Source organism: Leptinotarsa decemlineata, unplaced genomic scaffold (genome assembly GCF_025532065.1).
Source record: "Leptinotarsa decemlineata unplaced genomic scaffold, Ldec_3_MD MMD2_tig00001064_RagTag_RagTag, whole genome shotgun sequence".
NCBI classification, from domain to species: Eukaryota; Metazoa; Arthropoda; class Insecta; order Coleoptera; family Chrysomelidae; genus Leptinotarsa; species Leptinotarsa decemlineata.
This window is the reverse complement of record NW_027412558.1, coordinates 6984801-6997764: the sequence shown is the minus strand read 5'-3', so window position 1 is coordinate 6997764 and position 12964 is coordinate 6984801. Positions and strand designations below refer to the sequence as shown.

The following is a 12964-nucleotide window of genomic DNA, read 5'->3' as shown; positions in this document are numbered from 1 at the left end:
GATGTTGTACTTGGGCCCAATTCTTCACATCCTTTCCGAAAATCCTCCAGTGTAGGGAAGTGCAAGCACTGGTTGTGTTGGTTTCTCTTCGTTGCGAGGCTCTTGCTCTCTTTTAGCCAAAGCCCACCATCAACATCACCAAGTTCGACCATCAGTTTGGAATAACCGTTCCGTTGAAGACCATTTTTGATGACGCCTTCCTTCGTGTTACAGAGCCAGAAAGCACGGTCTACTAGGGTCTTGATGATTCCTCTCTCAACTGATTAGTGGTTCAGATACTGTCCCATGTGAGTGGGTTTCCGGTACAGATGTTTCCTACTTAGTGTCGGTCCTCTTCACCAATACATCTAGGAATGGTAATTCGTTGTGGACTTCCTTCTCCAATGTGGGAGTGATGAAAGGTCTTACGCTGTTGAGGTGCTTCAGGAAGGTGTCTAGTTCTGCATTCTTGTGGTTCCGTATTATGAAGGTGTCGTCAACGTATCTCAACCAGACTCGGGGCTTTTTATGGGCTTCTTCAATAGCAAGAGTTTCAAACCACTCCATATATGTGTTTGCTATAACTGGTGAAAGTGGCGATCCCATTGGCAACCCCTCATCTTGCGTAAAAAATTCGTCCTTCAGTTGGAAGTAGCAGTTTCGTACACAGCATCATAGTAATCATCGTAGGAGTCATCAGGAATAACTGATTGAAGTCAGATTTCTGTCATAGGACGAATATTAAATAACCTTCACTTTCTTCTGAGAGTGGTTGACAATGTATCTTGGGGATTGTTGCAAGTTCGGACTTCTGTTGTCTAAAATGGTGGTAACTGGGCTGATGAGTTCGTAGGACAACATACAAATGGCGTTACTAATATTAAATCCATATGATTTTTAGTTAGTCCTAACTCTCAAAAGACATGAGTACAAATTTCACAACTGCCTCTGGAAAAGAACATTTCAAGTGAAGCAACTTTTGTTAGTTTTAAAAAAACGGATTGAAAGGAATGTCGTATGTTGATAAAGCATTGCTTCTTGGCGGAAAAAAATACTGTTGAAGCCGAGGCTTGACTTGATGAACATTATTTGGACTTTGCACCAGGAAAATCAACCGTTAAGAAATGATTTGCCCAAGTTTAAACGAGGTGAAATGAGCATCATAGACGATGCAAAAAGGTTGTTACCGACGAAAACCTCAAAAAACTCGCCAAATAATATTGAATGACCGCTAATTGAAGTTTGCCGAGTTAGCTGAGGCTCTAAAGATATCAAAGGAATGTGTTGGACATATATCGTGCATGGATATTAGGGTATTTATTTGTTTATTCATTCATACACTGTTCTACAGATTACACACAACTACAGAACAGGGATATAAGTCAAATCACAATAAAATACAATTACAATAAGTTATAAGATGAAAAAAAACATATAGAATTAGCTGCAGTAAAAAGACCTAATCTCACAGATAGACCAGTAAAAAAGGTCGAGCTGACAACTTGCAGAATTGCATTTGACACGCATGTTATGCAGAGGTGAACATTTCAGAATATTTGTACGTGGTGTTAATAAACGTGGTGTTATAAACTCCAGATTTTTCCAAAATCTGGAGTTTATAAGCTTAAGTTGTGACGTTTTCCTCCTATCAGCGGCAGGAAAAAGTGCAACTCCGGCAGCTGTTCGTCTTGGTGAACAAAAAGGTCCTAGGAATTTAAGTGTATTTCTTAAAGAGAACGTTATATAAACTTATTGAGGGCGCCACCTGGCTAAATGCATTTATATAAGAACGTTAGTTTTACCAAGCCAGGGCGACAAATCTGAATAATGAAGTTATTCAAAATAAATGCTTTATATGCGCATCCTGAAAATAAATCTGGGCAAAACAAAAGGAATCTTGACCAAGTAGGCAGTTATAATTTCGCTTGTTTGGGAAATATACATAACAGTTTTTATTGTATTATAAGGTGTTACCTTTTATGTAAAAGTAAACATTTGAATGCGTAAGTATTTCTTGCAATCACCCAGTACTGCGTGTTAGTTTACACTTGATGATATTTTCTTGTCGAATATGATAAGTAATAAAAAAATGGTAATAAAATAAATCTGGCCTGTTATTTCTGGACTAGATAGTGCTGGTAGGAGAATCAGGATCGGGCTGTTGTTCGCCTTCTTTCCGTATAGTGGTCGATCTATTAATTAGGATTCTCGGAAGATAGAAGATTTCATAGCTCCAACTAACGAAATTATGATTTCATCCAGTTAACTCCGGGGTGGAATAATAATATTGGGATTTATTTTCATTTCCAGCTTTACCGGTAACAACCCCCACTGATGGAGGGTTGAAATATCAAAAAACTCCTTGATAATTCCTTGAATTCGCCAATAAATGAAGTGGAAATATATTGGTATTCGACTTCATTCAAATAATAAAAATTTGGAGAGCCGGTAGTAGACAAAAAAACTACCAGAAGGTGTTATATCTTCATAAATGATACTTCTTCACGAAACTCATCTGAAGGAAGTGAGTAGACACCTTGTCAGAGTGGCACTTTGAGTTTCCTCCAATATTCGCAGATATGCAATTTTATCAGCAAACGAACTCGCTTCATGAATTCACCTCTACGGCCATTTTTGCACTATTAGCCTTACGCAGATAGCATGACTGAGTATAATGGTGCCATCTCTGATAGATAGGAGTACTCCTTCAGGATTTAAAGAAATCTTAAATGATGGGACACAATGCCGAATAAATCTAAGAAGACTGTATGAAATATATAACAATAGGTGAATATCCAAAATATCTTAAGGAAACAATTATGAAGAAACAGTAGCTAAATACTTGATTTGAATTCTACCACAGCTGACCTGGTTGCGTTGATCTATTCATATATTCAATTCAATCATTTCACATTCATTCGATCACGATTGAGTGAAATATATTTTTAATCATTATCACTTTTCAGTACTTTTTCTGAATGAAAGTCGTCGCACTTTGAATTGATTTAAAAATACCTACAAGCATCCTCACGAACTGATTTCTTCGAAATTATATATACACAGGGAAAACAAAAAGTAGCATCTCCGAATGCTACAAAGTGTCCGGAGTGTAATAGTGTTTGTGTGGGACAATGCGGACTAAATTTCCAAAAACGGTATGCTGAACATGAAAGGTCCTTCAGACTGGAAAAAAATGATTCGACATTTTCAAACCATTCCTTGGCATGCAACCACAAGTTTCCGAATCTAAACGATACGGAAATTCTGCACTATGCAAGGAAGGGTTGCAAACTCAATTATTTAGAATTCTTGGAAATTCACAAGCATAAACATTGCAAGTGCCACCTGTTAAATGATCAAATCGATTTAATTTACTCTCCGGTTTTTAAATTGGCACATCCGCATTGTGAACTGTAAATTTAGGTTCTCATGTAGGTACTTCAACCCATATGTGCGCAATGCCGACCATCTCATAGACATATTGAAAACACAAACGCCACCACCAAAAACAAATTCACGCGGTGGCAAAAACACTGACAGTAGGTACAGTAGGTACAATGTAGGTACTCCAGGTACTCTAGGTAAATTTGCCTGTATTTGGATTACATCAGGTACTATTCTTTGTGTTGGATCTTCTCTAGGTTTACTGTTTCTAGGAGTGTGTATTGATTTGTTCAATATATTGAATGTTAGGTCTTGTTGTGTTTTGATTTGTATTTGTTGTCCATGTATTTGTTTGGCCAATATAGAATTTGTTGCAGTCCGAGCATTGTATACTGTATATCCCTTTTTGGTTTTTGTCTTCTTCTTTTTCATAGTTGTTTATTTTTTGTGTTATTTTCATGTTTGGCTTGTATGTGATGTTGATGTTCAATGGCTTGAAGACGTCTGTTAGTTTTTTGGTTTGGTGTCCTACGTACGAAAATGCTGTCCATCGTTGTGTTGTTTTGTCTGTTGAGGTGGCTTGATCCTTGTTCTGTATTTTTTGTTTGTTTCTGTTTTCTAATTTATCTATTTTATTTATTTATTTATTTTATTTTTATCGTTGTTTTAACACATTATAATAATTTTTTATAACTATTGCAAAATGACCTACAAATTAAATGAACATTACAAAAAAAAAAAAAAATTATCTATTGTCTTTTGGGTGTATCCGTTCTCGTTCGCTATTTGGTAAATGATTTTTCGTTCTTTGTTTCGAACTTCATTGCTGAGTGGTATCCTTAACATTCTATATATGACTGCGTTATAGGCAGCCATTTTGTGTGATGGTGGATGGTTTGAACTTGCGGGTATGGTGGAGCTTGTTTGTGTAGGTTTCCCGTATATTGCCATTTCAAATTGTGTTTTGTTGAGGTTATATCCGATGGTTATGTCCAGGTAGTTGAGTTTAGAGTTGTGTTCTTCCTCAATGCTGCAAAATAGTTTTTGATTTATTTCGTTAATTTCCTTTGTTATTCGATCTATTCTTATTCCATTGTTTTGTGATATGTACAGTCCATCGTCAACGTATCTGAACCATTCTCCTTCTTTATCATGAGTTTTTATTTTTGTTAATATTTTCTCATCTATGGTTTGTAGTTATATTTTGGATATAATGCTTGATAGTGGGGATCCCATCGCTAGTCCATCTGTTTGTTTATAAATTTTTCCTTCAGATTCGAAATAATTTTGATTGAGTGTTGTATTAAGACTGTGTTCCATTTGGTTATTGTAGATTTTATCTATGTTTTGGTGTTTTAGTTTATCAGATATGATGTTTATACTTTCGTTGACCGGTATGTTGGAGAACATTATTTTTATGTCGAATGAGAATAGTTTAGTATTCGGGCTGACCTTTGTTGTTAAGATTCTGTCCGTGAGTTCCATTGAATTTTTGACGCTGTGGTTGTTGTTCCTGTTGATTTTGTTTTTCACTTCATCGGCTATGATTTTTGAAATTTTGTATGAAGGTGCTTTGGTAAAATTGATAACCGTTGAGTTTTGGTGGCTATATATATATATATATATATATATATATATATATATATATATATACATCACGCTATCATTATGGCGTCCTTTCATAAAACGACCTTACTGCGTCCCTCAGAATTCCTTCATTTAGGTTGATTTTAGCAGCGTATACTCATTCTTCTTATAAAATGCTTTCTGTGGTTATGTTCAGAATTCTTCTATCTTTGATAATAAAAAAGTAGATATACATGCATTTACCGCGTCCCCTTCAAAGCGGGCATTTATGACGTCCGTTGAATACTTGTTTGCACATAGAGTATAATCCTGCGTCCAATATATATATATATATTTTTATAATCAGAATGATGCTGCGTCCGGCGGAGTTGCCAGATTTAATTCATATCACTTTATCACCGAATAAATCTTCAGTTACTTATAATACAATATAAATGAAACTGAAAATAAATATATCTTCTTGATCAACAGGGGTCGACACAGATGAGTGAAAAAGTAGCGAGTTATCAGAACGTTTCATTACGTCAAAATGTCGTCGAAAAATAAAATCCCCTTCAAAGTAATTATCGCGTACTGAGATTTCGAATTCCATGTCGTTTTATTTCTGAAATTCAGAGTTCATCAGTTGACATTTATTTTTTTGCAGATTTAAATTTTCTTTCCATAGTGAACAGTGTTTTGAATCTAATTCAATTACCAAAACATCAATAATGAAGGTGTGTACTTTTCACAAACATCTTTTTTGCAGCGGATAATTTTTCTCCAGCGGATAATTGTTCTCCATCTATCATGGCATCTCAAGTATTTATCGATTTTTTTCGCTGAGGATAACCTAAAACAAGTTATCTCATATTGTTACTATTGTTTTCAGCATATACTTGACTTGGATCACCTATTAGTCACAAGAGATACCTTCTCAATTGTTCCATGAATTTTTTGGCAAAATGGAGATATTTTATTCAAGTTTACACAATTAACTGAAATTTAAAATAAATATTTCGTTAAAGTACAATATTATTTGTAATTTTTACTTGATCACGAATATTTTACAAGGAATAATTTTGAAATTCGTTACATGTTTTTTCATGTAAATTATATAATAAGATAAGAGGATAGACATTATTTTCAATGATATTGTTTTGAACTTCCTAATGAAAATTTCTTCAGAGGTTTAATCATCTTGACGATTCACCGATTAGTCATCGTTGAATCGTCATGATGAATAAACCTCCGAAGAAGCCAGCCACTCGTACTGGCGAAACGTTAGGATGCAGTTCCATACTACGACGCGACGGTCTTGAAACTCGAACGAAGATAGTAACACTGAAAACCTTGGCCGCGAAAGCCTTAATCAATTAATTATACATATGACGTGTTCAACGTTTCCTTCTTTTACAAAAAAGTGAGTCTGTTACCCACATTGACGAGATATCAAAACAATCGTATTCAGTTGAATGATCTTTCTAGACATTGGCAATCATTTTTTAACTGTCTATTCGCTGGAATAGCGAAAAAGTATTCTTCAGAAATTACATATTATAGTTTTATTCCAGCGCTTCTTTGAAGGTTCAGGTTCCAGAGATTTGAGACCAGTAATCTCTATGGAGAGTCAGCGACATAGTTTCCTCTTGATTCGACATTTCCTTTAGTCCAATCCAGAGTGAAAGTGTTATTCCGAGAGACTCTGCTAGAAGATAGTAGCCTTTTAATACTAGTATCGATGTGAATTGTGATTTCTTCTAGAATAAACTAGCAGTGCTTGTCTACTAGCAGTATGGATATGTACGATTTTAACAGTTATATTTTTTCTGGTTATTTTTTGAGCTGCTAAGGTTATGTCATGTGAAGTCGTTTCGAAGTATACTGGCTAAATCTCCCTGGGGCTATTCGATATTCAGGTTCAGAGATGGTGGGTAAACTCCACACTCCGAGCCTCCTTCATTAACTTTTGATCTATGGGTGTAGATATCGCCAACATCATGTTTGGATCTGCCCCATTTTTGTGAATGATTATTTTTTGGGGTTCGTTGAAAACGAAAAATAAAAACTATAATGATAATGAAAACAACTGTTCGATTATTTCGAAAATCTATAAATACTACTGTTTCCATTCAGTACCATCAGAACATTTCATTAGCAAATCATTGAAACTACTTAATATTTTTAATGACTTTATTTAGATAGGAATAATACAAAGTGTTGAAGGAATACAAACTCAAAAAAATACCTCAAGAAAACAAAACTTCAATTACAAATTCCATAGGAAATATTCTCACTTTTCATTTTTTTTAGTATAAATATTTTGTATAAATACTTTGAGTTTCAACCAGTCTTTATTGTCAAACACTCCAGGGTATTTAGTTCTCACTGCCTCACATTCGGTCTTTTTTGGTGAATTTTTTTTTTCTGATATGATCATGGAAATATTCTGAGGCATTTTTTTTTGATCCTCAGTCCACTTTATCAAAATTCTTTTCTTTTTTCTTTTGGTATCTTGGATCTTGAAATTATCAATTCCCTCTGCTTTATTATGTAAAAACAGTTCATTTTCCATTATAACTTCCTCATCTGATTTCTCTTCATCAGTGTCCTCATTCTTTGTGATATCGAGAAGATCCTCATCAAAATTGATTTCAATTTCATCAAGCGTTTTTCCCTTATATTGTTTTAAATTTCCATTTTCGAGCAACAAAAGGAGCTTAAAAATGTTTGCAGTTTGATAAACATCATCTGGAAGTCTGTATGAGTTTTTATGAACACCGATGGTGAATACGTTAGATCCGCATCAGAGTCGTCAAAAGGAGAATAATTCTGAAAAAAAAAATAGTTTTTTTTGTTCATCAACACGTAATAGGGAAATGACCTCTTTGTCATTCAGAAGCGCTTCGCAATATTTTGATAGCCCGGGCTCCGGAATCTGAAATAATCAACTCACTGAAATAATTCAATACTATTATTATCCTGAAACTCATATTACCATATCACATTCATGCGTCAATTCAACAATTTCCGTGTCTTTTTTATATGTTATGGAAGCTGGTGAATCAACCTGAAACAATGTTTCTCGTTATTTTTTACTGTAGATTTTGATGACCTTAGCCTTAGCAAAATCTGTACAGATGTGGAAGTAATGGAATTTATACGAGGGTAGATGAGCAGATATCTGAATCTAACAAAAATTGGTTTGTTGGTTCGAACTACTATTGCCTTAATTGCTCAAGTTTGTTGAAACCGACAACAAATAAAAATCTAACCAAAAATCGATGTAAGCGATTCTGATGCGGAAATTTTAGTTGGTCAAAGAAAAATTGGTGTGGATTGAATGAATTGAAAAAAAATCAGCTACGAAAATTAACAATCAGAAACTGAAATATCAGAACTAGAAAAAGCTCGTTTATTTGTCTTACTATTGAGTTTCACGGTTTTCACACTGGGTTGGCTGAAATTGTTGTTTTACAGGATGAAGGCCCCTTTTTTGAACCAACAACCCTATTTATGGATAACCTCAGTTATCGATCACCTGATATCATGCTGGTTTGTCCAGGCATGCTCTGCTGAACCCGATTTGGCGGTTTATCTCCGTTGTATCCATGAAGAGAGGAGCATTGGTTATAGGGAAAGTTCAAGGAAGTGGCTTTCTTCAAACTGAATAATAATGTGGATAGACACTTGTCTATCCGGCTTCCACCAATGGGAAGAATCTCGGCATCCCCCACTCTTTGTCTCCTCCGGGAGATCTGCGAGCAGCCACTAGTCGCTGGGAGCCAAATCTGGCGAATACGGTGGATTTGGGAGCAATCGAAGTTCAATTCATGTAGTTTTGTAATTGCTTTGATTGACATGTGACACGTTACGTTGTCTTGACGAAACACAAAAACGGTATATAATATTCACTGTTGATGGTATTTCCCTTTTCAAAATAGTCGATGAATATTACACCACGCACATCTCAAAATACCAAGGTCATAACCATTTCAGACGTGTGTTGGGCTTTCTGGCGCTTTGGACGAGGTTCACCAGCTGCTCTCCACTCAGATAACGATCGTTTTGATTCCGGAGTTAAGTGATAGAGCCATGTTTTATCCATTGTCACATATCGAAGCAAAAATTCCGATTTGTTATGTTTTAAATCGCTTGAACGGTATTTTTTTCGTATCAACAAGCAGTGTAAAATTAAAACACGAAACTGTTTTTGATCCTTTGATCGATGTAAGCGATTCTGATGCGGAAATTTTAGTTGGTCAAAGAAACATTGGTGTGGATTGAATGAATTGAAAAAAAATCAGCTACGAAAATTAACAATCAGAAACTGAAATATCAGAACTAGAAAAAGCTCGTTTATTTGTCTTACTATTGAGTTTCACGGTTTTCACACTGGGTTGGCTGAAATTGTTGTTTTACAGGATGAAGGCCCCTTCTTTGAACCAACAACCCTATTTATGGATAACCTCAGTTATCGATCACCTGATATCATGCTGGTTTGTCCAGGCATGCTCTGCTGAACCCGATTTGGCGGTTTATCTCCGTTATATCCATGAAGAGAGGAGCATTGGTTATAGGGAAAGTTCAAGGAAGTGGCTTTCTTCAAACTGAATAATAATGTGGATAGACACTTGTCTATCCGGCTTCCACCAATGGGAAGAATCTCGGCATCCCCCACTCTTTGTCTCCTCCGGGAGAAAATTTGGCTACATAGAATTAGTAATCTCGGAAATTTGTCATTCTTTACCCGTGAAGACGATTGCGGATGCAAGCAATTAAAATGTCGTTAGTACACTAAATCTTTCAACTTTCTAGTTTTATTAATTTCTGATATTTCAAAATTTGTTTGTTAAATTTCATTAAATGAATAGAACTGGCCCATACTATTTAATATAGATCATTATATGATCTTCACTGTAAAAGGTTTCACAAAAACCGTATAAACTATGCTTGAGAAAGCTATTGTATAGCGAAATACGTGTCGCGGTTTTTGTAAAACCCTTCATAGTAAATATCATTCAATAAACTGTATTGATTAGTTTTTTTTAATTTCATTACTGATATTATTTCAATTCATTTTATCGACTCAAATTTTTTTTGAATGACACACTTGAGTCATTCAAAAACTACTATACTACGAAAAGTATACCGCATTGCTGACTAATTTTCATTTTCTTTATTCAGAAGGAATAGTTTACATAGGAGCATCATTTTGATAACTTCATAATCTCTAGATTAAGGCAGATTATCAATGAAATAATTTACAGAGGAATGAAATTTGGACTTACCTCAAAATCTGAAAGTTCCAGATTGGGTGGTGGACTTGATGTATCAGATTTAGACTGAAACACAAATTGGATAATTCTACAATATTATAGAAGATGTATACTGATTACCTGATATTCTTCATTTTCATTTATGTTTGACTGAACTTGGAAATTGCCTCTAATTGGATAATAGGAGGGTGAGGGAATCTGAAAAGGTCAATAATTTATGGACGTGTTCAATTCTCTTTCTCACTTCTCTCACAAATATCTCACTCTAGAGAAAATTATTATACTACTCTGCAAGTAGATTTTCAAAATGAACTGAAATGTGTAAATTTGAATTTAAAGAAAATTGACACCTCATGTGTTTATCTTTTTATCAGAGATTGTCCCTATGGGCAGTAAACTTGAGTTATGTGACAAGCACTGAATTCTCAATTGATAAATATTTGTTACTGTAAATCTATGAAAGTTGAGAATGGAAGAATAGGGTTTTCAAACTGAAAAATAATGATGAATTGTCCTTCACTTCTTAATGAAATTTTGGGTCTCATTTCATTGACTGACACAAAATCAAGTTTCTACCAATATCCAGTGGTTTGTAGAAGCACCCCCATACCCCCATTTTATGCGCTGATAATATGGACACATTTCTCTTTATTTCTGAATTTTTTGTATAGTTATTTCAGCAAAATAACATGGAAACCTCGTGTTCACAAAGTTCATTGAATATAAATTAAATGATATATTTTGACGTTCTAAAACCTCAATATATCCTAATGAGAACATTGACACTAATGTCTAAATAATTAACGATTTTCTTCCCCTTCTCGGACAAATGCCTAGCATTATAATGATAGTGAATGGAACAAGTAAAAAATTATACTAGAATCCAATATTTAATTAGCATCAAATAGTAGTTATCACACCACTGTCTTTATAAATCTAGAAACTTGAATTTGTATTCGAAAAATAATGTATTGATGAATAATTTTATTTTATTGATGAATATGTTTTGATGTTTAACCTACAAATAAGATTCAGTTTATGTAAATTGAATTAGAGCAGTTATATTTACCTGAGTCGAAACCAATGACATAATCCTGCCTGTTCTCTTGGAATACATTTCTGGAATAACAGATTGAAATAGAAATAGAAGAATCATCGCCATGAATAGAAATGCGAATTTTATACTTCCTTCCCCCTTTAACTTCTCAACAGGGTAAACAATCAAGATCAAAGAGAGTTCATTTCAATATCAAGAAAGCATAGACTATATTAAAAAATAGTGAGATTTTCACTAACCGCTTACAAAACAGCGACACGTGTTTCATTATGCACCATGTATAGTGGAACACGTGTCATTGTTCTGTAAACGGTTCGCGAAAATCTCACAGAAAAGTATTTCTTAATATAGTTATGACGGATTTTCATCAGGTATCGGCCAATTCCATCGATTATTTAAAGGAAAGACTTTCAAATGAAACCTTTTTTATTTCCATAACTCAACTGAAATTATAAATATAATAAAGAAATATATTCATTGGGACCTTCGATGCATTTGAAAGATGATTTCAAAGTTTCACATAATGGAAAATTGTTTCATTAGGATCAAGGCAAACTCTAATTTGAAAGTGTGGAATCAGAAAAATTTATTAATTTTATATATTTCTCTATCGGAACTTCAGTAGACGAATCTACAAGAATTTTGAGCCACTTACTTACATAAACTTCCTAACACTACGACTTCACAATGACACTGATCATTGCATTCACGAAGTTTCATGTTGCCAAATTTAGGGACGCACTAAAGTGCTCTAAGTGGAAGAAATATACTTTATATACGAAAAGTTTCATCACAGAAAGCGCCCCCAATAATATTATTGTTGAACTAATTGAATATTTTAACTTTAACCGGCCGTATGATGTTGCGTCCTTCAATTGAATTTTCTAACGCGCACAATAGCTTTGTTTGACTTTTGAACTGTTATCTTTTCATATACATCGATAGCTCTTGGAGTCAAGATTTTTTTTTTAGATTGACAAGAACCAGTCACAGAAGTGCTCGGATTCATTATGGGAAAACATTACCGCGTCCGTTATACGGACGCACCAATGTACCGGACGCCGCAATGTATGGCAGAACATCCATGTAGGGATGCCATAAAGTACGCTGGATATATATATATATATATATATATATATATATATATATATATATATATATATATATATATATGGAACCATCAAATAATGGGGCTGAGCAGCAAATGAAAGAGTACTCTTTAAAGTTTGTCCAAGCTTTCGGAAATTTAATAAATTGTTTCCATCATCAGGGATGAACTTTTTTAATGTTTTGTGAAATTTCGACATGTGACATTATTCTTCCTTCAAAATAATTTTAAACTGTAACGTTTTTCACAAATATTTTATCCAATATTAGACATCCTTTAACCAGTTTTATAAATGTATTGTATCAATGTTCATCCATCATGTTGTGTCCAATATTTTACATGACCACCGTATGAAACATCCTCAAAAAAGTTCATCCCTGATGATGGAAACAATTTATTAAATTTCCGAAAGCTTGGACAAACTTTAAAGAGTACTGTTTCATTTGCTGCTCAGCCCCATTATTTGTTGGTTCCATTCCTAACTAGTCAGCAACGATTACCTTCTCCTCTCTATATATATATATATATATATATATATATATATATATATATATATATATATATATATATATATATATATATATATATATA

At 34.1% G+C, this 12964-nt stretch overlaps 2 protein-coding genes across 6 annotated transcripts in view; one reads left to right on the top strand and one right to left on the bottom strand.

Annotated features, from left to right (window-relative positions):
- LOC111518244 (polycystin-1-like protein 2) overlaps positions 1-12964 on the top strand; it is a 94047-nt gene that overhangs the window by 24226 nt on the left and 56857 nt on the right. The window lies entirely within an intron of this gene.
- LOC141482411 (uncharacterized) lies at positions 6567-12315 on the bottom strand. The gene is made up of 6 exons (XM_074175581.1): positions 11278-12315; positions 10329-10406; positions 10221-10274; positions 7928-7999; positions 7814-7867; positions 6567-7761 (listed from the first exon to the last, which is right to left on the bottom strand). The coding sequence occupies exons 1-6, from the start codon at positions 11368-11370 to the stop codon at positions 7618-7620; spliced, it is 495 nt and encodes a 164-aa protein (XP_074031682.1). The 5' UTR covers positions 11371-12315; the 3' UTR covers positions 6567-7617.